This window comes from Pelecanus crispus, chromosome 8 (genome assembly GCF_030463565.1).
Source record: "Pelecanus crispus isolate bPelCri1 chromosome 8, bPelCri1.pri, whole genome shotgun sequence".
NCBI classification, from domain to species: domain Eukaryota; kingdom Metazoa; phylum Chordata; class Aves; order Pelecaniformes; family Pelecanidae; genus Pelecanus; species Pelecanus crispus.
The window spans coordinates 30,623,314-30,650,531 of record NC_134650.1 but is presented as its reverse complement, the minus strand read 5'-3'; the positions used below and the strand labels follow the sequence as shown (position 1 = coordinate 30,650,531).

Below are 27,218 nucleotides of genomic sequence, written 5' to 3'. Positions count from 1 at the left end.
TCGCTGGGGCCGGTGGGGTCGCGGCGCGGAGCGAGTGAAACTTCGCCCACAGCCCGGCCGCCCCTCCCGCCCTGCCTGCGCGGTGGGCGGCGGGGGGAGGAGAGCCAGTCACGCCGCGCCGCCCTCGCCCGCTCCGCCGCCCGCCCCTCCCGGCCTGCGCCAGCCACCCTGCCACCCGGTAAGTGCCGCCCTCGGCCAGCGGCTCCCTGGGCGCCGGGGGGGGGGCGGGGGGAATCCCCGAGGGGGGAGGGGAAGCCGCCGCCGCTGCTCCTGCCGCCGCCTCTGAGCCGCCGCGTCTGCCCGAGGCCGCCCCGGCGGGGAGCTGTCAGGCGCGGGGCATCTCCTCCTCCTCCCCCCCCCCCCCCGCGCGTGTGCCTCCTGCCGGGCAGCGGCGGCGGCTCCGGGCGCTGCCGCCGCCGCGTAATGGCGAACCCGGCGGTGAGTACGTGCGAAGGGACGGGCTGCTCCCCGCCACCTCCGGAGCAGGCCGCGCTCCAGGTGCCGGAGACACCGGCTGGCCCCGGCGCCCCGTCAGCTCCCCCGCCCCTCCTCCCGCCGGGGGACGGCGCGGCGCGGCCTGCTCGCCGCCCGGGCTCTCCCCGCCGCCGCGCCTCGACCTGCTTCCGCCCCTCGCCGACACCGGCGGCGGAGCCGGCGGGCGCGGGGCTGCTGGCCGGTCCCTCGCACCTCTCCGGCGGAGGTGGGAGGAGGAAGGGGGGGCGGCGGCGGGGCGAGCTTTTCCTGGGGGCGGCGGGGGTGGAGCGGGGCAGGATGGAGGCGGCGGGGCGGGCGGGAGCGCCCAGGGATGCGGTCCCCGCCGCCCCCGTCCTCCCTGCCCCGCAGCGGGGCTGAGGGGGCGGCGCGGGGCCCAGGGGCGGCCGGCGGGTGGGGGCGAAGTTTGGAGGGGAGGAATCGGGCCTGCCCTAGGTAGCGGGGTGGGGGAGAGGCTGGATGTCCTGCCCCTGGCCTCCTTCAGGTAAGAAGATGGCAGGGCGAAGGGAAGAGGGCTGGTCGCCTTCTCAGGGGAGTCGGAGGAAGAGGCTGGATGTCCCTCTCTTCCCCAGCGAGGAGGTGGCAGTGGGAGGAAGGGGTTGGGTGCAGGAAGGTAGGGCAAGACTATCCCCAGCCGCCCTGCGGCGCTGAGGAAGGGGGCTGCGTGGCAGGGAAGGGATGTGGCACCCTCCCAGGCAGGAAAGTGGGAATGTTAGACCTGGTTTCTCGCTACGCAAGATAATAGAGGTGGGCAGAGGGAGGAATTAAAATAATTTCCCAGGGCAAGCAAAGCGGTAGGAAAAAGAAGAGCTGAGTTTGGCAGCCCGCTGGCTTGGATCCACGACAGCAGAAAACGTGGGAGCTGAGGAAGGGAATACGGAAGGAGAGGGTTGGCATTGGGTGAGGTGTGTCTAGGAGGGATGGAGATGGGCACCCAGCCTGCTGTCCTTCTGAGCTGGAAAATTTCTGGGGTGAGGAGAACCGATGGCACATAGCCTCAGGTTCCCGCTGCATGGGTGGAGGCTTAAAAAGGGACTTGGCTGTGAAAAGCACAAGGTTGGAATTTATGGACTGGCATTTTCCAGGTCGGGGCCGCAAGCTGACTTCCTTTGAGGTTGACGAGGAGAGGATTTTGAGGCTAGCTTGGTACTGTATGTATATAGCACTGAGCGGATAGGTGGCATGCATCTTTAGTCTAGTGAAGTGGAGAAATTATGCTATTTCCTACTGAGGCTTAAAGCAGTGAAATGTTAAAACCTGTTCATTCCCTCTTCACGCACAAATTTTTGTGAACAGGGAAGAGAGTCCGGAATTCTGTCATTTGGCTGTATAGCTTTGACATCAAGATTGATGCATACACTTTCAGTTCATAAGAAATGGTTTGCACTCCTGACTCTATCATAAGTGCCTTGAATCTTTAGCCACTAAAAACTTCCTTCAGTTCATGAAAGTTGTTTTACTTCATTAGTGTGAGAAAATACAGCTCAGGCTCCCTCCCTTATGTAGAAGAGGTCTGAATGAACCCTTTAGTGTTAATAATGCATGCTCATGGGGGACAAAATAACTATCTGTGTAAAGGGATAAGGTTTCTAGTTCTCCTTTTGTGTCTTTTTTGAGACTTTGTAAGAAGTAGCTGTAAAGAGTAATCCTCCTCTCAGGAAAACTAGGCCCATCAGTCGTTAAGAGTTCTCTGCATCTGTTCTTAAACCTGTGTCATTTGACACCATCAACTTCCCATTCGGCAGGTGTGAGCTAAAGTAGTTATTTCACCTTGCTTTACATGTAATCATTTGTATGCAAATATAAATATGCTCAGCATTCGAGTCAGAATATTAACATTCAGTCATCTTTGAGCAGTATCTGGATTTTTAGCCTGGCTCTGAGTTTTAATTCGTTGGTGCATAGTTTCTTTTGCAAGGTAAAGGTTGTAAAATGAATAATTATTCCTATCTTATACTTTATTAACTGTTAAAGAATAGGTAGCAATTAGTATCTTTTGATTTTACCTGCGCACAAAGTTTCTACACACCCCCAACCCCTCACACCTCCTACTAAGAATGACTTTTTCATTGTTCCTGCATCTGGCAGATGAGGCTTCCAAAATGCTGTGGACTTCGATGCCCAGTTTTTGTAAACCAAAGAGCAAAAAATTAATATACATGTTCTTGAAAGTGAAACAATTCTGGGATCCATGCCGCAGGCCCTATGTATAAATCAAGGGCACACAGAGAATTTATTGGGAAGTAACGTAGGATGTGAACTTCAGATATCAACAACTCTGTGGTTACTGCCCATTGTGAACTCTCAAACCTTCAAGTAAATGAGAAGTAGCTTTCTCTTCCCCCCCCCCCCCCCCCCCCCCCTTTTGGTGGGTAAGCTACATCAATTTACTTTGCATTTATAAGATGATAAGGGCAGGCATGTAGGTAGTTACAATGCCTCTGTGCTGGTTTAGTTTTTGCTAACTTGTTTGTGTTTAACCAAGTAGTTCAATTTATAAGAATTTACGCTGCTCTTCATCATGAAGATGTATTAACTTATTTCACTCCGAGTAAGCTGTCATTTTTACTGTAAAAAGAACTGGAATTTGAAGTCTTACAATTTTTGAAGAATTTTGAGGAATCTCGGCACCTACTCATTTCACATGAGCTGCTGGTGCTAAATGCTCCTGAAGATTAGTCCAAGAATTCAGTCATGGAGAAATGTTGATGAAAGCACAGTGTGGTTTTTAAAAAGTATTTTTAGTGATGTTATCTAAAAGAGGTATGACATGAACCACTACTAAGAGACTATAGAGGCCCTAAAACAGGCATTGTTCATTTATTTCCTTTTATGAGAGACAAGTTAGTGATGCGGGCAGATTAAAACAAAAGGATTGACACGCTGCTTTAAAATTGCCTTGTTCGTGCAACCCATAAAGTAAATAGATGCACTTTTGTTCTTACTTGCTTTTTACGGCTAATTGTGAGATTATTTTTTTTGGTGTATGTTACAATTTTACAATACAAATTTTCCCAGTAATTAAGGTATATGTATCCTTCAAACACTTAAGAAGTACAGGTAAGCTGAATGATTACATCTTTTATGGGTCAGGATTCCTTACAGTACATTTTTTTTCTTTTATATCAGTCTGGTAGAAGTAAGTGTCCAAACATTGCATCATTGTCTGTCTTTGATACTTTTCATGCAATTTAGGATGAGGAGAAGTTGGATCTGATGGAGTTGAATGGCATGATCGTATTCAACGCTGGATTGTAGTATTCTACTTCTTTCCACTGCTATATATGAACTAAATTCTCAGCAACATTTGGTACTTATGTTCATAAATCATCCAGTTGAAATATTTTTCTGTGTTTAACTGAAATCCAGTAACCCTTAGCACTCAGTGTCTTTTCTACCCAAACTAGTTTTAGGGATACTTTCTATTCTTTCACTGACCTGTTTTTATTTGTCCTTTTAATGGTCTCGGTTCTATCAAACTCTGGAGCTGTGAGCTTAATGAACACTTAGAAATCTCACACTCACTTGGCCTCATGCAGTGTACTTTCATTCTATTTTCTAGTGCTCTTCTGGTAGGTAGAAATGGTACTTCAGGAATGCTGGTTGTCTGCATACACATAAATGGGTGATGGAGAAACCATCAATTTATTTAGTCAAACATTGAAGAATTGATAGTTAGAGTTATTGGAAATATTTTAGGATATTATTGAAGTATTCTCTTTCCCCTTCAGCAAAAAAACCTATGATGCTAAGAAGTAATTCTTTTGCTGATACAACAACCATCGGAAAGAGTTAGCAGCTCTTGCTTTGGCTGAAGGAATAGCAGGGTTCTCATATTTTATCTGTCTGGCCAATTCATAAATGTAAGAGAAAACTGGCCAAAAGTCAAACAGGCTGAACATGCAACTCTTATTTACAATAGTGCGGGGAGGAGAGAGAATCTTCTTTTAAAGCAGTATTTTTTTTCTAAAGTATTACCTGAAAAAAGTATGATGTGGTTTACAATGACCACGTTTTTGAGTAACTGCGGTGTTGAAAACTTGCAGAAGACCAGATCTAAATTACGCGCTTTTTAACAATGCGGTTAGTGAAGCTATCGCTTGACTTCAGAAACATTAGCATCTTAGTACTTTCAAAACATACATATAGTAGTATTCAGATGGATACACAGCTCCCTCTTAGAACGAGCTTTAGTGAGCAAGTAAAAGGCTACTTCTGGCAGCACCTTGGAACTGAGTTCCCCTTTCAGTGCTGCCTTTACGTTATCTTCACTTACTAAGCTGCAAGAAACAAGTTCCAAGGGAGGAAGCATTTTTTTTTTTTAAACTCAGAATTCTGCAGAAATATATTGGTATGATACAACATTTGTCAGTGAGCAGATGTGTTGAGATCTTCAACTTCATTCATACAGATTACCAAAGAGATATCAAATATTTATGTCATTAGGCTGCCAGTGTACATGCATCTTTCTTTTTTAAGACACATGTTTTTGTTTTAATCTTAAATCAACAGTTAAAATTTGCAGGAAGATGGAAAAATGTTCCCATCCTCTTTCTGAAGACAAATAGTAATTTTGACTTTGTTCTTTATCTGAGTCATATTAGAAAATGTAGTAACTCTGGTTACCAAATTATTTCCTTCTGCAATGCATTCTTGGGTGCTTTTCCTCATGTTGTTTGAGCAGTACTGAAAGGTGGGTTCACTTTTCTGTTGGTCACTAAAATTCAGGAATTCCTCCCAAAATTTATTCTGCAAATAGCTTTTGAAGAGTAAAAGATTTTATTACATTTGATACTTAACAACCTAATGAAGAAAGTTTTAAGCTTCAGAAAGATTACTTCTGCATAATGGCATGAAAATCTACCCGTCTGATATTCCGTATGTTAGAAGAAATCTGAGAATTAAATAGGATATATTTTTGTAAGTAGTAAAGCCATTGTAGTTAGTGGCTTCCACTGACATTAAAAACAGTGTAAGGTAAGACAATGGGCCTGATTCCCTATAATATGGTGTTTCTGGCTTCAGCGTGTAGTTTTTGAAAGTATTTTTTGCTGGTTTTCAGAGGCTAAACTAAAATTTAGCTTCAAAGCCAGATTTTTAGGTAAGTTGTTAAGAATTAATTCATAGATGTCCTTGAAGGACAGGTGAGTATTGTCCCGTTTCACTGGGGGAAGTTTTTTAAAATTCCACTTTGTCAGACTCCTGTGGCAGAGTATTGATGTTACAGTAGAAGTGGTCTGGAGTCTTTATGTCTGGCAAGTGAATTCAGGAACATGTCCTGAATGTGCTGGAAGCCATGAAACAAGATGGAAAATGTTGTTTTGCTTAAGTTATCAGTTTTAATTGATTTCTTAAATTAAGAAGAGTGTATTGAACAAGTCACAAACTCATGTGTTTAGGAGGGACTTTTTTGAAAAACTTTCATATCAAATCTCCTTTGTTGTTTTCGGTTTTTTTTAAATAGAAAAATTGTATGCAGCCTCTCTGAAAGGTATAGGCTTCTGTTATAGATGGAACTCCTTATGCCAGCTAATGTAGTATGAAGTGGGAAGTCTGAACCTATTCTGTTTAGTAGAATACTATCATGGTATCCTAATCTGCTTGTGTCAAGACTTGAAAATGTGTTCTTTTCCCCCAAATCTTCACAAGAAGACTTCTCTTTGTCAGCATCAAGTCTTCACAACTGTTGGTTTGTACTCATAGATCATGATCCATAGGCGTCTGTAAAACAGACATGATCCTTTGCATTGTTCTAGTTGGTACTTCCAGATATAAACTTGCAGTAGTTCACAAAGATGCCTATCAGGCTAGAACATGAGAATTGTTGGAAGTCAGTGTATTATCAGATTGTGAATTGAAAGAGGGCTATGCTGTGGAGTCTTTTGTCTCTGATGGTTTGTAATGAAATCTTGGTTTAGGCCACATGTGAAAATGAGAAGGCTTTTTTCTGGTTTTCAAAGCAGATGTTTTTCTACATCTTAAAATGGCAATGCAGTTCCTCAGGAAATACACCAGAATTCAGAAACATATTTTGTAGGTCTAATTTAAGATATAATGGTGAAATTTATGACAAAACTATAGAAAACCTATAATGCTTACATCGGAAATCTGAACAGCACCAAGAGGATTTTCTTTTTACACTTATAAGGAAGCTTGTGTAACTGTCTTTGTAGTGACCAGAAGTAAACTGTGAATTACAAATATGTTACACTGAATATGTTATTCTAACTCTTGGCAACTAAAGAGGGTAAAAAGAGACATTTGTATTCTGTACAGATACACTAAGATTTGTGGGCAGATCTCTTAAAGAAAAAAGTTAGTTTTAGCGCTATTCAAAGCTGAAGAAAAGAACATTGGGAAATTTTGTGATCTGTATTAGAAAAATAAGCAGGCACTCACTGAAGTCCTGAAATTCATGAAAGTCTTCACAGGTATACTTTGGAGAAGCAAAATGGCAATAATGCTTAAAGCACAGAACTAGTTACTGGTATAGCTTCCTTCAGCAGTCTTCAGGCCAAACCCCTGAACTTCTTAACAGTTATTTTCACTAAAATAAACTGACTCAGGGGTAAATATTGTTCTTTTCAAGAAGATTCTCCAAACTTTTGGTATCTTTCTAGCTCACAATCAATTGTAGCAAATGAAGATGATGTCATTCTCTGTATTATTATTGTCCTTTTATTACAATTATTGCCCACAAAATATAAATGACAGAATGTATGTATACACCTCAGCCATTTTAATGCAAAGTTTAATGGGTTTGTTTAAACACTAACAAGGAAGGGTTAAAACTAAATTGGGAGGCTATACACTGAAGCAGCTGATGCACATGTACATGTTTTGTTCTGCAGGCTGTGCTCTGAGGGCAATAACCTTTGGCAGAGAGGTGAAGAAGGTAGTTGAATATAATAACTTCTTAAACTGCTGCCATTAAATTTTCTAAAGGGTATTTGCAAAGACTGAAGCCATAAAAGCACACAAGGATTTTTTACAAACCTAAATTGTTTTATCAAATTTGCATGATGTTTTAAAAAACTAGAAACTGGGATAAAGTGGTTATTCTAAACTAATTGAAATTAGTAGTTTATTCCCTGTTACACTAACATGTATAAAAGTCTGTGTTTTAGTGTCCAAAATGAGAAAGATCTATTGTTCAAAAATTTTTATTAGTAATAGTAATGCTTTAGGATTCCATCAAGAACATAAGGAAATCCATCTGCACTTAGGGAAATATGTATTTTTCTTTCAGTATTTTATGAAGAAACTATATTAGTTGGGTTCTGGAAGATAATTCTGAAAAAACTTTCTGAGATAGCGTAATATGTATCTAGGCATGCTTGTAACAAATTTAGTTCTGGTTCTGTTTAATAAAGTATAAGTTTTGTTGTTATTAGTGAATTTTCCCAATGCAAGATTTAAAAGCAAGCATTAAGACTCTCTTCCATAGAAGGAGACTTAGAGAACATTTTTTTATCGTTATGTCACTTAGCAGATATACATACATATATATTTTTATATATATGTAATTAAAAGTTCACATGCAATATAGCTTATTTGAGAATCTGTGGAGGTAGATCCCATTTTGCTTCTTAAGAAAGTTTTAAGTTCCTTTTGTGTGTATTTCTCTTTGGCACTTAGTATAATCATCAGTGATTCTTCTGCTGTCTGAAGTATTTCTTGTATTTTACTTTTAGAATAATGTATCGTAGATCTGTTGAATATATATTTAGTTATATATGGGTTTTTTTCTTCTTTTCAACATAGGATTTTTCAAACTTTTAAGTACTCCACAATTGTCTCCATATTGGAAGCTGTTCAGGCAAGTGGACACTGTCCTAAAGAGTAAGAAGTACCTTTTTTCTCTTTGTTTTGAGGATTCATGAAGAATCCAGTTGAGGAAGGGATAGCCAAGGACTTGAGATAGTGTTTGTATTATATGTTAGTTACAGGTGAATTAGGTTTCTCTTTTTACTGTTGAACTCTTACACCTAGGAGAAATTACTTGATTGTAAGTTTTCAATTTTTCTTTTTTTCAATTAAAAATACATTTTTGAATGCCTATATTCAGTTAATTTATCTATTGTAAAACCTTTATACTATAATTTTGTTTAGTCAACAAAGAACTTTTAAATAAACAGAAGTTTAGGAGTTAAAAAATACATTGAAATGCTGCATAAAACCTGCAGTTAAATAATTTCAAACTTGATTCTGCTTTCTGAATGTGAAGAGGACTTTTGCATGATGGGAGCTCTATTTGCAGAATGGGAGTTCCAATATAGAAAGAGAGAACAAACAGAGGAAGTTTTCTGGCTGATATAAAATTCGCATCACCTCACATACATAGCAAACAAAGATGGAAGTATTGTGGTAACCTTCACCTAAGTCTGTGTTTGGGCACATGCTTATAGTTTATGAATTTTAGAAAAAAAATCTCTGCGCATTATTTAAGTGTCCCTATTAATGTACAGCAGAGACATTTTAGCTTAGCAACCTTGGAATAAGTCTTGAAGTTACTGAATAATAAAAGGAGGATAAATGTAATAATTTATGTACCAAATTAGTACCAAATAAATTTTTTTACTGGAACATTGCAGGCCTTTGATAGCTGTTATAACCAATTTATATCTTTGACATGTTACAACATTATTTCTTCTCCCCGCATCTTTGAGACAGTCTCTGTGTTGAAATCTGCTGCTTAATGCAGTGATACATGCTATCTTACCTTTTAAAAAAGATTAAAGGTTGAACTTATTAATATTCTTGCAAAGGTGTTTAAGAGTGTGTCATCAAGAAACTATATTTAGGGAGAGGGAAATCTTTATTTATTCGAATTGGAGGATGCTCTGTGCCTTGGGAGAGAAGATCATGTTTTTGAAAGGGTAGCATTGTTTATGGAAAAACACACTGGTATAGAATATAAGTTCATATACTAACTTTTTGTCTGTCTTTTAATGTTAGAAGGTGTTTTTGTTTGCTTTGAGGCTTTTACACACAGGCCCTAGAAGCCTTTACTTCCACCCCGTGCACGTTTTCCTGTGAACTGTGTAATGTTTTCAAGCCTCGTTCAGGTTAAAAGAGAACCTCTCCAAAGTTGAGCTCCTCTAACTACTGTCAAGGCAAGGAGTAGAATAAAACTGTCATGCAAGTATGCTCTCCTAGAAAGGCAGTGTCAGTTCCTATTGGCAAGTACATCTGTCGGTATATAATAGGATACTGCTGTTAAAAGATAACACATACAGGGCTTCTTGCAATGACAGGTTTAAAACCTAACCTCAAAACTTGCTGCTTTTTTTTTTTTTTTTTTGGTCCTTATATTGTGTCTTAAAGTTGCCCTAAAACTTAGTATTCTGGCACAGACTACACTTCAAATGTAGAGGTTTGTAGGGTTGGGGTTCTTTTCAGTGGCCCTACAAAATGGGCAGTTTACTTGCCTATTTATCAGACATTTATAAAATCATGGCTGCTAGTGATTGTGTATTAATTCTGGTGGTTTTGTTTTTATGGTATCTACTAATTTTTCTATTCCAAAGTATTGCATTTGAATATATATTCCTGAAGTTGGTTGTGTGACTTGTTTACCGTGTTTCATTTTCAGGTCTCTAATGGTGAGGTATCCATCTGGATTTAAAGCACATCTATGAACTTCTTAATTCTTCATTAGAGATGTGTTCTATATTCATGGGTAAGGATATTTTTTATCTTGACTTGGGCCCTTTTCTTAAATATCTTGTGATGTATTTTTAATTTAGAAAGTTTCGGCAACTTATTTTTATGTCTTATAGGTTAATCAGCTACTTATTAAAGTATAGGGTTCTTGAGGTGCCTGTGCTAGCTCTTGATTTTGACCCAAGCCAATTATTAAACTTTGGAATTCATATATGGTAAGTATCAGTGCTCCAAATAAATCACTCTAACTCCTAGTATTAGAGGTAGAGAAACAGCATGGTGGTATATAGGTAAATAACTTAAAAACTGGTCTGTGATTTGAGATTCCTTTTCTGATATATACAACAGTTCTACAGGCTTTAATTGGGCATCTCACCATACATCTTTTGAATTTGGAGTTTTGGGAAGAAAGAAACTCTGTCCTGGAAAGCAACAAAAGGAAAGGATGGGAATTTTGCGTAATTAAAAAAAAAGAGACTTTTTTCGATAATATAGACCATATTTCATTTGAAGAAACTTTGTGGTATTACACATACCCACTTCAAAACAGTAGAAACAAAACAACTACAAAAATCTCACTAGAAAGTATGAATTTTCCTAAATGCTACTAGTATTTTTAGTTTTTGTAGGCCTCAAAATAGCTAAGATTACTTCATACATCACAGAATTTGTTACAGTGTGTTCTCTCCATACATTAAGCACTGCTTGCTGAAATACCATTTTAAGACTATAAATTTACCTTAAGTTAAAAATGAATGTTAAAATGTATCTCTTAAAGAAGTATAGTAAGTGGCCCAAATATATGCTGTGGGACTTTCTGATATCATGCTGTTTTATACAGAGTGGTCTGTGATATACTTTCTCTTTGGTGTGATTCTGCTCTGTTCAGCTTAAGCAAAGCTGCTCTCGATAAAGAAGCTGCCCCATTCACAGTGAAGGCAAACATCTTTGAGAATGGTAGAAATTTGTCTTTAGTTGCATTGGAAGATGGATTTTCTTTCAAGTGAAATGTCATTTGTCATGTTGGTTGACTTGACCTTTCATGAATGACTATAACAATGACAGTTACTGAGTATTTTTTTTTTCTATAAATCTTTAATATTTATTTCCCAGAGGCTACCTGCTTCAGGGGAAAGGAGGAGAGGTGGTAGAAGGGACTTTGTGCATGTCTGGGGCGTAGATGGGGGAAACAGTTACATGAGGTGTTTGGTGCAAGGAAAACAAGTACAGGTATGAGAACAGACTACTCTGAATTACTAGGACAAGCACACACAAGCCAGTTTGCTCCAGTTTTATGCTCTTACTCAGAATTGGAACTGTAGCCATGGACTGGAACCTAGTCCTGAGAATTTAATTCGGGACCATCAGTTTCAAATCTTTCCCTTCCTAATCTTCACATCAAAATACAAGGTAGTTGAGTTATCTTTTGAGTATTTAGCATGATGTCTATGAACTCTGTAGCAGAATAGAATTCTAAATGAAACTGGTATGCTGAGAGTATGATTTTACTAAAGGAATGGCTCATTATGTGAAAAGAATTATATGAAAAGAAATTTTAAAATAAAATAGTGCATATTTATACATATAATTTGATGTGTATTTTTTTTTATTTAAAGAAACAGGCTACCCAAACAAGTTTTCTCCTAATTTTAGGACTAACAATAGGAGAAAATGCACCTTTGCAATCCAGATACCATGACCCTTGTTTGTACAAAGACTTACTTATTCCTTTCTGTTATGTAATAAAAGAGCTCATCTCTACTAAATGTCTAAATGTTCTTTTATTAATCTCATACATTTCTGGGATTTTGAGGAAATTGTGCTGTCCCTTTGTGCATTTTAAATTTAATATGTACATTGATCTTCAAATCTATAATAGAATATTATTTATATTGGCTCATCAGTGGGAGGTAACTTCTGTATTATTTAATTTACTGCAGCTTTTTGAACTCAGCCAAAGCTTTAGTTATAATTAAATCTGACAAATAATGATAGTGTAATTGTCTTTTGTTTTTAATATTGGGGAGGGAGTGACTCTATCGTTTCTGAATATTATGCAGAAGTGATCAGTTTTTTGAGTGTCTGTTTTTTAACACGCTGTATTGTCTACCTCTTTTGACACAGTGTTCCATCTGCTAGTAGATGGGCAAATTGTACAGAGCCACAAACCTGTCATGCTGTTGTGCGCTACATAGAACTTAGAAAATATAGCGGTATTTTCGGTCTCTCTGGCAGATCTCTTGTTTGGAAGCAAGTCTGTTATGCCTGGTTGCCTTGCTTTCCTAAAAAAAACCCCAAACAAACAAACAAAAAAACCCACCCAAACCACTTTGCATGCATGTAATGTAAAACTCTTCCCTATTTATGACTATCTGTGTTTACCTCTTCTGTGTCCTTTACCTGTAGTCTGGATTTCTGTTATGTCATGCTTTTATGATTTCACTTTGAATTCCTTCTGTCTACTAGCTTGTCCCTAGCTTATTTCTGAGATAGCTTCTGTTATTTGTCTGGATAGCCATTGATTCAACTTTTGTGAAAAATGTCCATCAAAGTCACTGACTTCCTCTTATCTATGGTACTGTCACACATCAGTCATGTGAAGCAGGGATACTTAACTCTGTCAAAGTGTGGATGTTATGGTAATGTGATTTACTTGCTTATAACTAGAGTAGCTTGTTTTCTCTTGTCACTTCATCAAAAGCAGTCAACAATGCAATTAATGAAATAAACCACATCAGTAATTTTTATTATTTTGTATTTTACTGCTACTCCCACTTCATTTTTTTGAAAGCAAAATTTGGTATCTTTGTTCCATTCTGTTTTCTTTTGCGTTTGTTCTTTTTTTTATGTATTCTGCAAAATAAATCTTTCTTCTGATCTTTAAATCTTGCACCATTCCCTTCATTTCTGCTCTAGCTTGTGCCTGTAACTACAGCTTGTCTTTTTACAACTCGGATTTAATGTACGCTAACATAGTATAAAAGAGGATCATCTCTTTGAGACTTTCAGGCTATCTATTTCTTCTTGGTCTGTCTTTCTGACAAGAATAAGGGGTTGTTAGTAAACTCTGATGGGCAACCAGAATGGAGAAAGCTGTTTTTATTCTGCCTGCCCCCGCCCCCTCCTCCAGGAGTCGCATTAACCATGTTAACTTGAAACCTCAGTTTCCTAACCTAGCTCTGGTATTGATTCATTCTTCTTGCACACACACTTAAGGAAAGGAATCAAACTGGGCTGAATGTAGCCAGTTTCATTTCTAAGTGGTTTTGAAAATAAGTAAAATTTGAAAAAGATCTTCAAGTTTAAAAAAAGTTAGAATTACAGTAGTAGTACATGAGAGCTGCTTTTGCAAATTAAGAGGAACAACAATAGTGCATTGATTTATATTCTGTTTGTATTTGAAAAGATGGTTTCAGACCATACAGAATACAACATTGTTTTCAAATGAAAAACATGGGTTATGCAAAAATTGCTATTTTGTTATTCACTTGGACTCATAAGATCTATTTTAATACCATTTCTCCTGTTCTAATACTTTGGTTTAAATCTTTAATTTAAAATAGATCTGTTAACGTTAAGAACTAGTAGATTAAAGAAAGTATAGGTGTTCAGTTTAATGAATAGTAATCAGACAAAAAAAAACCCAAGAGCTAGGAGATGTTTCTGTTCAGATTTAAGTATGTTTGCAGAATAACTTGATGCTTCTTGGAGAAAACGCTATGTTATGTGCGAGACATCAAATGATACAGTTGGCAATCTGAAAAAATTTAGCTTAAATTCTAGATGCTTTAGCGTATCTGAGGATTGCAAACCTTGAAATGTGTTTCACCTTAACTTGGGGGATACTATTGATGTTTCCTGGTAATAAATTTTAGAAAACCTCGTTTTATTTAAAAAAAAAAAAAAAAAAAATCACTTTTTTTCAGAATAGTGAGTCTAATGTATGTTTTGTTATATAGCTGTTAGATAGTAGTCACCCTGTAGCAGTAGTAGTTCCTGTTGATTAGTTTTCTACATAAAATCAGCTTGATTGTATTTTAAAGTCGCAACTTTGTACCAAAGGGAGAAACTAAATACTAGTAAGAAATATTGCTGAATGCCTCTGTGTTCCATTATATTTAAAAAATAAAACCCACTGCAGAAAATTCTAAATTTACCAAATGTCCTATAGTGGGTAAATATTGTTGAAGTAATTCTAGCTGAGAGGGGGCAGTAACTTCTTGAATTCAAGTACAACAACCATAGTCTTCCAGTTGCTTTGTCAGGTTGTACCTGTATTGTAGTAGTCATTTTATTGTCTAGAATTGGTCCAAGAAGTTCTTAGATTTTGATGTTGTAGAAGGGTCTGGCTAACTTTAAGGTGGGTAAAGATTAATATTAAATCAGTATACAATAATGATAGAGAATTTAGACATACAAAGTCTTAGAATTAGTTTAGTTTTTACAAGAAGTGTGACTTCATCATAAATTATCAGTGTAAGAGGGCACAAAGATGTCAAATTGTATTTACTAAGAGAAATCAAATTTTAGATTGCTGTAAAATGAAATTATTTACCGTAATAGTGATTGCTTGCAGTGAAATACTTAGTTTTGACAAAACAAATATTTTTTCCCCTTTAAGGAAGAAGGAAGAGCTCTTTTTCCTCTCTCTCTCTCTCTTTCTTTTTTTTTTTTTTTTAAACACATTCTGCTTCTTTTACTGTAGTTTGCTTTACTGTGTAGGGATTCAAAACTACTTTCCCCATTCTGATTAAAATGCAGCTCCAATAGGAGCTTATCTTCCATGAGAAGTATTTTGGAACTGGTACTGTAAAACACTGGCTGTACATCCTATAGTGCTAAAGATGGCAGAAATCTCCCCCCCCCCCCCCCCCCCCCCCCCAATTTTTTCAGGTTAGCACAAATCGAATAGCCTTCCTTAGAAATCACAGTGAAATATAGTTTATCTCTGGGCATAACCAAGGAGCTGTATGCAGTCTGCTGAGCTATTTATACTCAGTCTCAGTATGTAAACTTTTTATTGATACAGGCTTCAAATTTGAGTTTTTAACAGTAGAGTCCTTGATAGCCTGGAACATGACATTTTACATATGGCTACCATAATTTCCATCTATCTTTCTCCAGATGAGGGTTTCTTCAGTTAGATCATTTGTTCTGTGTCTATGATATTCTTTCCTTGTACTTAATCTGACTTGGCTGTCTTCTCTTAGCTAAAATAGCTGTCCCGCGACTTATCTTTTGAGTTGAAATATCCTAAGATGAGAGATGATTATATTAGAAATGCTACAAACACCTAGAACCATACCACATCATCTACCTGGATCCTGGTGTTGGTTTATCATCTGTTGGAAGGTGTTTGATACTGGGAAGGTCATCATTCTGTTGCTTTTAATCGTAAGCAGACAACTTAATCAGTGTTAGAAGATAATGCGGTCTAATTTATGTTAGGGCTTCCTTTAACTTGGGACTTAAGGAAGTCCTAACTTTAAGCACTAAGTTGTACATGTATCACGTGGAATCCACAGCTACTGTGCTAAGTTGTTGCCTTCCTAAGCTTCTGTGCCTTTTTTTATAGCATGCTTGTTCTCCGTACTTGTAGTAATTAACACTCATAGCAGTCCGTACCTGATAGATGTCACCAGTTGGTGTCTTTCAGTGTGATACAGGATCCATCTATCCTTTTTCTGTGTAGACCAGGAGTTTTATATACCCAAACCCTTAACAAGGTTTATTGATTTGGGTTAGGCTTTATTCTGACTATGGTCACAACACGTTCAGTGGACTAGGAGCATGAGCAGAACAGGTGTTCATCAGCATCAGAGACTACTTCGTACTTAACAGGTTCATCCATCAGAGAATATATCAGATTTCCAGGGTGTCCATTTCTGGAAGGATCCTATACACATTTTATTCTTAGGAGAATTCATTAATGAAGAATTGCAGTTGAAATGGAGGAGGAGAGCATGAAGGTGAGCTTTAGTAGTAGGGTCAGGAACTAAAAGCTATGGCTGTTTTCTTTCCTTTTTTCTTTATAGTAATTAGATATATGTATTGACAGGATAAAGGAATGATTGTCCCATGAAGATGTTAATTTAAAGTGATTGCTCCTCTATTCTAGAGGTTTACTAGTTGTCTGGGGAGGTAAATTATCAGAGACACACTTTCATTCATTTCCCATTCTGTTTGATTACACTACGAATGTGCAAGTCTTTAGCCTAAAGTTAAACTAACCATCCTTCTCAGCTCCTCTTGCCTGAAATCCCTGAGTGCAAACTAATTCATTGGTGATCGCTCAGTGATGCTATGAATAAATAAAAAAGAAAACCGGTTTGTGTTTCAAAACTAGGTAAGTGTGTAAACTCTGTTGAACCAAAGGTAGTTCTTCCCTGTGTTTATCTTTGACTGTATCAGTGTATTTATCCTCTTGTCTTCCTTTACATAAGAGTTCTATTATGTCTTGAAGTGAGATAAAATACAGTTTTTCAGAATCTTACTTAATGCAACTTAAATAGAATAAACAGTGTATTTCAGCTTTTCCTACTGAAGTCAAGGTAACGTCATTTTTAAATGTAGTTTACAACCTTTCAAGTTTCTTGTTCAAACATACAGAATTATTGTGTACATTTTATGTGTTATGATTTCTTTCTAAAATGAATTTTAATTCTGGACTAATAAAAAAACCACAATTCTGTTACAATTTGGTAGTTTTAATGAAAATGGCAAAGGAGAATCTGAAAGTGTGCTTAGGTAATAGAGCAAACTGAATGAGAAAAACGAAACCATTACATTTAAAACATCAAATATTACTTTAATTACATAAGGCACAAAAACAATAAATGCTGAACAGGGCATTGAGTATAAGCAAAAATAATTTAATTTATTTGTGGTTTAACTAAACTGTAAAGTTATGAACAAAATATCAAAAATCTGTAAAAGTGTTGGGGAGGGGAAGGAGCAATGGGGAGAGTGAGTCATTAAAGTAATTTTTCTCTCTCTCTTTTTTTTTTTTTTTTTTTTTTTTTTTTTTTTTTTTTTTTCCCCTCCTATAGGATGCTTTAACACTTTAAGACAAATGTTTCATCAGAAGCACTAATGGATGTTGGCATGCCTTGGATAAGGTGGTGACTGCTGGATGTCATTTGTTTCTGTTCACTGCAAAGCGCCAAAATTAACTCCGTTTGGAGTTGAGAGAAAAAGCAGTACAGACCTATCAAGATGACTGATCCTATGATGGATTTTTTTGATGATGCCAATCTTTTTAGTGAGACCTTAGAAGGTTTGTCAGATGATGCCTTTGTTCAACCTGGACCCGTTTCACTTGTTGATGAATTGAATTTGGGTGCAGAATTTGAACCTTTGCACATAGACTCATTGAACCATGTGCAAGATGCTCAGAATCAACAAAAGATGAGTGAGTTTGATCAGCTGAATCAGTATGATTCACTGAAACTTCACTCAGTAAATCAGTCTTTTAATAGCTCAGCTGACAACGTCTTATCACCACACTCTCAATTCAATTGTTCACCAATTCATCCGCAAAACCAGTCTAATGGGATGTTTCCAGATGTGGCTGATGGTAGTCCTATGTGGGGTCATCAAACTGCCACAAGTGTTTCGAATCAAAATGGGTCACCCTTTCACCAAGGACATTCTCAGTCTATGCAGCAAAACAAAAGCTTTGTAGCACACCATGACTTTGCCTTATTTCAGGCTAACGAACCGCAGCATCAGTGTGCCTCGCTACGGTCGCAACAAAGCAGAAACAACACGGGGCAAGATGCTCTGAGTCAGCCAAAAGACTTCATGGAAGTTAACGTTTCTACGTCTCACAGAGTCAGTGTTAACCACACACCTCCAGTTTCTAATCCATCAACTTCACAGCAGCCTCTCTCTGTCCAACAGTTTTCTCAAACTGCAAGTGCTTCAATACATTTTTGTGGGAATCAAGAAGGAAATTTTGATGGACAGTCCCCAACTATTACTCCATGTTCTGTTAATAATAGCCAACAATTTTCATCTCCTTATTCTTTTTCTAATAACCACATTTCTCCTACCAGCCTTCTGCAGTCTACAACAGCTCTTTCTACTAGCCAGCAGACACACTCTATCTCTGACTTCACTGGAAGCGATGCCTTTACATCTCAAACAGGGACCAAGCAAGAAACAACTGAGCACATGTTGAATCCTAATACACCTTTGAATTCAAATAGTTTTCAAATGTTGCATTCTGCGCATCCTCAGGGCAACTTTAGTAGTGCAAAACTCTCTCCTGTGAATATTAATTTTCCAGCTTCTGCTGGTTCTGCTTCTCAGATAAGCCATTTCACTGACCCTATTGAAAGCAATGGTTTTACATCTTTAGATGAGAACTTACTTCATCAGGTCGAGACTCATAATGAACCATTTACAGGACTTGACCCAGATGACCTCCTTCAGGAAGACCTTCTGCCACAGTTTGATGATTCTGCATTTGTTCAGGATAGCACAAGCCATGTTTTAGAGCATGACCTAGAACACCATATAACCCCACAGCAAGTAACACAGTCAGCTGATCTTGTTCGAGCACAGTCCCAAAGTCAAATCCATCCTTGGCATTCTTCAGTTTCTAATCAGCATCTGCAAGACAGAAGTCGTGTAACCTTACAAGGACAGGTATGTAGGGATTTGGGGGGCAGGGGTTTGAGCTGTTTGATTGGGTTGATCTGGTGAAATGAATAATATGACTGGTGCTTGTGCCAAAGCATGGCAACTGAAGTCTCTGAGCTGTTCTTATTTGACCAAACCAAAAAAACCCCAACTGTTGATGCAGGCCCTGCTTTCTCCTGTTGTTTTCTTACCATTGTAGAAAACAAGATTTATATGATCTGAAATATTTATTAAGAGAAAATGGTGCTGGTCCTTCTGCTGCTTATATTTTGCAAGTACAGCAGAGAAAATTGGTTGTTCTAAGATTTTGGTGCAAATACAGTGGCTTATTGTCTTCTAAAGTACTTATAGCAACCATATTTTTAAGAGCTTTAATAAGGCTTGTGTGGCTGATTTCCTGCAAGAATTGCACTGGTTTTGTTGTTACTCAGTCCTTTGACTGGCATCTTTGTGCTCGTGCTCATTGGCTAAAAACACAAACTTTTTTGTAGTTGTTTTAAATGTGATTAGTAATAATAGAAAATGTATAAAAGGCTATGCCTATGTTTGATTTTGTTACTTTTGGGTAAACCAAAAAACTCTGCAATTGTATTAGTGTAACATGCACATCTACTGCAAGTATTAAAGCCCTCTGCATGGAGGACAAGATAACATAAAAACTATATTGTACTTTTTTAATGGTATACAAGAGAAACGAACTTTGCAGACAGCACTTTTCAGATTGTCTGAGAGAAACTAAAATTGTGTGAGCTCTGAAGAGTTCAGAAAGACAATCCTTCAGCCCATTTCTTACGAGTGCTTTCTCATAACATATGTAACATAGTGAATTTTCATATAGTTTTCAGTGAGATATTAAGTCTACCTTTTTTTTTAACGCTGACCTTTATCTTCATCTGTATCATCATCTTCTCTTTTATAGGAAGTGTCTTAAGTGTCAATAAATTGAAATACAGGCTGGTGCTCCTGGAATGCCTTCGTCTCTCTTAGGAGAGTAGCTAAGCTTTTCAAAAACAAACAAAATAGGGCAAGTAAAGTTATTTTTTCACAACACTGTAACCAGTAAAATCATGTTTTTATTACAGCTACTAGAAAACTCAGCATGTGTGAGATTCTTGCAGATTTTTTGGGTCAAAAAATTCCTAAATCAAAAGAAAATACATCGTGACTATAGGAGAGACTTAATAACCAAAGGCACAAATAATTATTCTTTCAGCTTTTAAAATTTATCAGCCTTTAAAGCTATTGCTGTGGTTTTGGAGACTGGTTTAGTGGCTTTCCTTGTCAATGCTTGAAGAGTGGTATCAGTGACTGCATTACCTGTAAGTTAATACGGTAATATTATCACAGTTTGGCACTGCTTGGTAGCTTCCAGCCCAAATTTGAAGAAGTTTCAGTCATTCCTGTCAAATCAATTAGATGGTTTGGCAGAAGGAGCTGTAGCTTCTGTATGATATCCATATTCAGCTGCCATAGCTGGTTATCTAGGGTTTCCAAAATTGTGAGACTGTTGAAATCCATGGACGTGTGACCAGTGAAAGCAGAATTTTTTATTTTAAACTCCAGTTTTAAATTCGAGTAGGAATTTAGCTTGTATTTGGGAAAGTAGAGGGAATATAAACATTTGCTAATTTTTAACCTGTGCATTTCAAAATAGAGGCAACTCTAACATCAAATATATACATGCAGACAGCTTTAAAAAAGTTGTAGTAACTGTATTACTTCTCTATATTCTTGCTACCAATATTCTCTCTACCTGAGAATATAGAATGGTGTCTTATTGGAAAAAAAAAACCCACTTACTGGGAAGGAAAGGAACTTAATTACTGACTCTTGCTTCTACTTAGTTTGCAGGACACAGGCCTATGAAGGAGGCAATGTAACACTTTTTTCCCCGCTTTAATTTTATATCATTAGTGTAGAGATAAGGGTTTAACACATTTAATCTTCAGTCATGGTTCAGTAGATTGCTTCTTCATTACAACTTCTCCTTATGTTTATGGAATGTGTAATTTTCAATTCCTACTAGTGAAACTTTTTCTGTAAAATTGTGGTGTGATGTTAATAGAACATGTATATGGCTGTGTATTTGAGATTAGCTTGATTCACTGAATGATGCAGTAGATGCATTCTGTTGGTTTTGATAAACTTTTCTTATTTTTGAGGTCGGGGAGGGGGAAGAAGAGGGCACGGCCCAAGTAGCTACTCTTGTCGGTTATCTCAGTAACCTAGAGACACGTAGTATAGTAGCTACTAGTGAAATGTGATCCTGTTCATTACTGTGTGTACGGTAGTGCAGAGGGAGCAGCGCCTCAGTTCCCTGCCAGGAAGCGGAGCAGCAGAACCCAGAGTTGCGAACTGTGGCGTTGAGGCTATTGGTCTCCCATGAGCATTCTTGGGGTGAAGGGTGAAGAGGAAGTGGATTCCAGGAAAAGTGGGGGTGGTGAGAAATCCAGGGGTTAGTATCGTTTGTGAGGAGCACATGGGATACAAGCCAGGCAGTGAAAAGTATGTCTAGTAAAACTTGCTGCTGCTGTGACTTCTGTTGTATACATCGGAACCTTTCAAGACTGACTTCAATCTTGCTGACGTCAGTTTTAGCGCTTTGTTTTGTAACTAGGAATAGAGGGAAAGTTCTAAGGCCTGTGGAGAGTGTTTTAAGTTTTGGGGGGGTTGGTTTTGGGTTTTATTGTGGTGTGAAAGCAAAGCAACTTTACAGTAGTGAAACATTTTTTTATGGTTTTGCCCTGGAACTTTGAAATGAAATGGCCAGAAAACAGTTATAAAACTGCTTGGTTTGGTTTTTATGATTGCGGGGTATGCAATAAATTGTATAAGTTGGATTCTGACCTTGAGTTTATCTAATTGGACAGATGTTTAATGTTTCCTTCAGAAACTGGTTGTGAAGCAGTAGCTGTCAAACTCTTGAGAGGAATGTATCAATGGGGGAGTGACAGAAGCAAACAATGTAGAAGCCTCTTTAAGTCAGCAGTGTATGTAATATGAATAGTAATAGAAAAGTATGGCAATTACTGAAGTTAAAAAGTGTTTCAGATCTGTCTTTTGGCAGATTACAACTCTAAGAGGCGTTTTAGTTCTAACTCTTTTATTCCTTGAGTTTGTAGAATTTAAAGTTCAAGTTGAGTGTGTTCTATTTGAGCGTTTTACAAATGTATGTAGTTTAACCAGAGAGGAAAAAGGTGGGGTAAGGGACGGGGAGGGAATACTGGACTTAATCAAACTGGTTGGTTTTAGGCCAGGAGTTAGGTGGGAAGGGATTTTGGTAACTTTCATATGTAATAGTTAAGGGGAAATGTTTATTGTTTAATGAGACAGTGTCTCATACTGGCTTTTGTACATGTTGAGGAAACAATTACTAGTGGATTTAATTATTTTCATCAGTTTTACTTTGATAGTGATTGAGTTTTTTTCAGAAACAAAAACTTTTTATTTTACGGAATAGTTAATGAACTGTAGCTATTGGAATGGACCCAACATTAGACAACCAAAGATCTTTAACTACAGTTATGCTGAGGTTATTTAAAATTAAGAAAGAACATTAAATACTTGTTGTTTCATTATTTGAAAGCAAGCATACTCATTACACTTCTACTTGTACAGCTATACTTTTGATAGAAATTAATTTAAAAATTAATACAATCTGTTCAGTGTAATAATACTGCAGAATTAAAAACAGTCTAGAATGTCTTATGCTGCTATTATACTTTCTATGCCTGCTGTAATTAGATTATAATTGTAAATAAATTGTGCCTCTTAATTTCACATCATGCATTTTTCATCAATTAGTTTGAGAACAGAAAGTGGAGAAACACACTGAAGTTTCATGTAGCCTCAGCTTTGACTAATATAACACTTCTGATCTCTTTAACTCCACTTAAAACTGTTTTGAATTTGCTAAAGCTAAGTAGTCTATTCACTCTTCATAAAGTTGAAAAATGACAACAAAAACACAGGCTTCAACATTCAGTTCTGCACGTTTAGAAGAAAAAGGAAGTTGGAAAGTTAATCTGAAGTATAAACTGTCCTAAGAGAAGTTTACAACCATCTCACTGTGTATGTTATCTTGTAATAAGCATTTCAATCTCTTCTGGCTACATACATGACAGCAGAATAATTGAGATTAAACTGGAAAATAATATGCCATTAATAATCTTAAGTGCTATAGGACAAGGTAGTCATCTTTCTTCTTAAATCAGGTGAATTTTTTTTTTTCCCCTTTGGTGACTAAATGTTTGGCACCTAACTTGATAATTCAGTATATTCATGAATTCCAGTATCCCACATATCTTTTTTTTTTTTTTTTTTTAACTGACTTGAAACATGTGAGTGCTTTTGTGCTTGCAAGCAAGAGCTTTCCTACCACTTGTTTTATAGCAACACATGACACTGTATTTTTGGAGAGAATTTGTCTTGCCCTTGCTGAAAATTTAGCAAAGAAAGTCTGAACATTGTAGATGATTGGTTGGTGTCATACGCTGGGACATCTGTATATATCGGAATGACATAACCTCATACATATCAGTGTATCATCAGAGATGGAACTAAGTTTCACTTGTATATGAAATCTTGCACTGTAAATCTTTTATGAGAGAAGTACATAGTAAGCCGTGATGTGTTTTCTCAGCTAGTTATGGTATTTGTCAGAGTGTATTTTTTACATTCTGTATAGTTTCATTTTAAGTGAGCCTGTAATGAGAAATATTTTAGAGTAATGAAGTGATCACACTTTATATAAATTCTCTGTAGAAGAGACTGGCTATTTTGCATAGTAAGTTTATAGGTTATTACAACACAAGATTGTAAAATTATGATGCTGTTGTATATAATCACTTGTGAAGCGAAGCAGTGGATGACAGTTTTCAGTGGGACTGAGCATAATAAAATACACGGCTCAAAATTTGCCCTACTTTGCATCATCTGAAAACTGAAATCTAGACATCTGTTCCAGTAAGCATTTGTGGTTGGGGGGGCATTAAAAATCATATCTTCTAACCCTGAAATATAAAAAACCACCCCCCCCCCCCACCCCCCCCCCCCCCCCCCCGAAAACCAATCCCCGAGCCAAAAGAGCCCTAAAACCTTGTTCTTTTTCTTAAAATACTTAAATAGTGGTGGTATAGCTCCCATTAAGCATATCCAGTGTACTGTTTGTATTCCTTTAATTATGGTTAATTTTATGGGTGGCATCATCATATTAACAAATGTAAATCTTTGTCTGAACTTTCCTTTTAAGCATTTCTAGGAGTTGTATGCTCTGGATTTAGTTCTCTGTGCTTAAAGAACAATTTTCACCTTCCTTGTACGAACTTAATAAATGGTCTCTACCACAGTGAGGCAGCAGAATTCAGTTGTCATCTCCCAGCACCTAGTAGGCTTATCACGTATGTACAACTACTGAAAGTAATCCCTCCACTGACCACCTTTGTACCGTATTTTCCAGTGTTTTTGCTTTCTGTCTATTATTTTCAGAAAGGCCTGCACAAATAGGGGGGAGTGAAAGTGGCGAAACTGTGTCAAATGCCCAGAGTTAATGAGAGGAGTAAGGCAACATCTCTGAGCTTGAGTAGTGTGGTTCCTAGAACGAACTAAGTCTTTTGAACTATAGCGGCATTTAATATGTTTTCATTACTAATCTATGGGTTTTTGCCAATGATGTATTCATCATTGAAGGCAGCAATATTTTGATAGCTTTATTTATAGTTGAATGTGTATGAAGCATTTCCTTTTGTATATATTTTATCTAAGTTTTATATAAGCATTTTATACATTTTATTTCTTTTTAAAATGACAAATTGGATTGGTTGGGGAAAGGAAGTAAATGTTTGTGAGATTAGTTTGTAACACATTTACTGATGAATATTATTTTTAATATATCCATTTTTCATTTGCCTTGTTTTTCCTTTCAAAATACAGCTGTGTGGTAAGAGAAAGACAAATTTCTGGACTTTCAAGAACAAGGAAAATGTGCCAGAGTATCTGCTTTACTGTTATAAAATGGCTTTATGAGTTTGTTAGTAATTACCATCTCTGGGTGGAGTTAAATTGTTTCATCATTCTTCTTTTTTTGAATCTCTTTTGCTATCACTAATGCTTTTCTTAAGTCTCTCTCTCACCCTTTGTCACTTGGCAAATAATTAGGCTGTCCAAGTCTTTGTGTATGTTTCCTCTTTAAAATGAAGTACTTGCTGTTGTAATGATTGTTATAATTTAAGAATATCATTTTTCCTGAGATAATTGCACACTCATTAAATGACTGCAATAATTGTCTTTAAGATTTGCCAAAAGAGAAGCATTTTAGTAAAAAGTAGTTAACAGATGGCAAGCATAGGAAGGATGCTTCTGGCTAGGTCAACTTTACAGGAGTAATCCTATAGATACAAAGGCGAGACTAGTCGACAAAAATAAGTAAAATAGATTTTTTTTTTTTAATGATACTGCAAAATAAGTGGGATTGAATAATCTAAATAATTATTTGCAAGCAGATGTCTTGTTACCACTGAAGAACTATAAAGCAATTCAGTACTGTGAGAGTACTGATAAAATTGTGCAAGCTTAGTGTCTGGAAGAAGTGGTACATAATTACAGAGAAAACAGAAAACAAAACCCATCTTAAATTGTCTTTTAAAAAGACAGCAACCCATACTATAGACTGTTAAAGCTGTAGTTCAGTATATGCCTAAAGTATAATTACTTTAAGGAAAAAAAGTTTATGGAAAAAAGCTCCTATTCTTCCACTTGTGTTAATGCAACCATTTGTGCTATGAACTGAACTGGGAAACTCATTCAGGTTCAGAGAAACTTTTTGCTTTTTTTGTTGAGGATGTTTTTCGGGAATACAAGTTCTTGATTTAGTTCTCCTCTTAGTTGTACAGGATTATGTACCATAGAAACAGTGGTGGGGAGAGAGGAAGGAGTGGGAAGTAGGATTTTCTGCAGTAGAGCCAAAATAATTGTCCATGGAACTGCAGCCTCGGATGAAGAGAGTGCAAGTGGGCTCGTTGTGGGACTATCCATTGGCACCTGTAACCACTAATCTGCTTTGTCTGATGCTATTAATCTAAAGTCTGAATTTTTGAGTGGCTTCAAACATACCATTGCCTCTAAAACTTCCAGAACAGTGCTTCATCTTGAGAGATTTTGTAGAAAATCAACACTTTACAAAGTGTTAGTGAAGTGTTATTACTGAAAGAGAAGCAGAACTTGCAAAGATGTTAACCAGTAGTAGGGTTTTGAAACCAAAGAATCTGAAGTACATTTGGAATTCATGTGGCTTTTGTCCAGATGTCTGTGTGCTTTGTGCACTCAGGTTTTACAATTTCTTTTAGCTATTATGTTAATTCTAAATAGAGAGAGAGAGGTCAAAATAATTTCCAGTACTTTGTCCACCTAGTGGACACCTAGGATAGCCTCCTACATCTGGAGAGGTATTGTTTTCTTTGTTCACTATCAGGTTAAAAAATTTGCACAAGTTCCTGGTTACATAGATCGCCAAGACAGTGTCTAACTTGAGGCGTTGAGTGGATTGAATTTGGGAACTCTTAAGGCTAGTAAATACAAGTGAGTGGTTTTCTGGGATGATGAGACTGAGACTTCGTGTGTTGCTTTGAATAAGTTTGATAAGTGAATCTAGGAATGTAGGTTTAGGCTAGAAGCAGTTGACAAGTCTTAGTTTCTGAAAGATGTGTAATTTGTAGTAGAGATTGATTTTTTTTTTCTGTCATAAATGTGGCAGATTTTCTTTTGTGTGGGTTATTTGGCTTGTGTTTGCACTTACTTGGGGTTTTTGCTCCTTTGATGTCTTACTGTGAAGGCTAGCATTTTAATTTGTATGTTAGGAAAATATTCCCATCTTTTACATACTGCCTTTTCAGGCATTAGTCTGTATTTGAAAGTAATGTTAGTAGCATCTCATCTAGGTGCACATAATGCTATTCAATAGCATATTGAATTGCAAAGCAGAACTAGTCTCATAGATTGGTAGGAAGGCCTCTTTTAGGAGATATTCATGACTTCACAATTTAGTTTTAGTTTCTATGTTGGAAAGAAAAGAGAAGTTGCCCTTAGTGTTAAAGAAGACATAGCAAATATTTTGTTTCTGAGCATTTTGTTTCTTTTCTTACAGTTTGAAACATTTTAGAAATCTACCAGTCAGAACTCTCTTTCTGAAACAATCTCAAGAGTAATCTTAAAAACAATTGGTTCACTGTACCATCTTTTTTAGTGAGTACCATGCATATAGAAGGAGAGTTCTTTAACAGTATTTTAAGTAAACTTACTAGAAAAACATAGCTATTGTGCTTTTTGTGACTTGCAACATGCTATGGCTTATAGTACCTGTTTTTATAGTTCAGAAGAATAAGAAATAGTGCTAGAATATGCAGTACCTTTGGCTTGTT

The 27,218-nt window shown here is 37.4% G+C and overlaps 1 protein-coding gene across 2 annotated transcripts in view; it reads left to right on the top strand.

Moving 5' to 3' along the window:
• Positions 1–415: 415 nt before the first annotated feature.
• Positions 416–27,218, top strand: part of CHD9 (chromodomain helicase DNA binding protein 9) — a 99,013-nt gene continuing 72,210 nt past the window's right edge. For both annotated transcript variants that reach the window (XM_075715567.1, XM_075715566.1), the window contains exons 1-3: positions 416–438; positions 10,088–10,174; positions 17,208–18,810. In XM_075715567.1, coding sequence (XP_075571682.1) covers positions 17,374–18,810 — 1,437 coding nt within the window. In that variant the 5' untranslated portion in view covers positions 416–438; positions 10,088–10,174; positions 17,208–17,373. The remainder of the gene's footprint in view (positions 439–10,087; positions 10,175–17,207; positions 18,811–27,218) is intronic.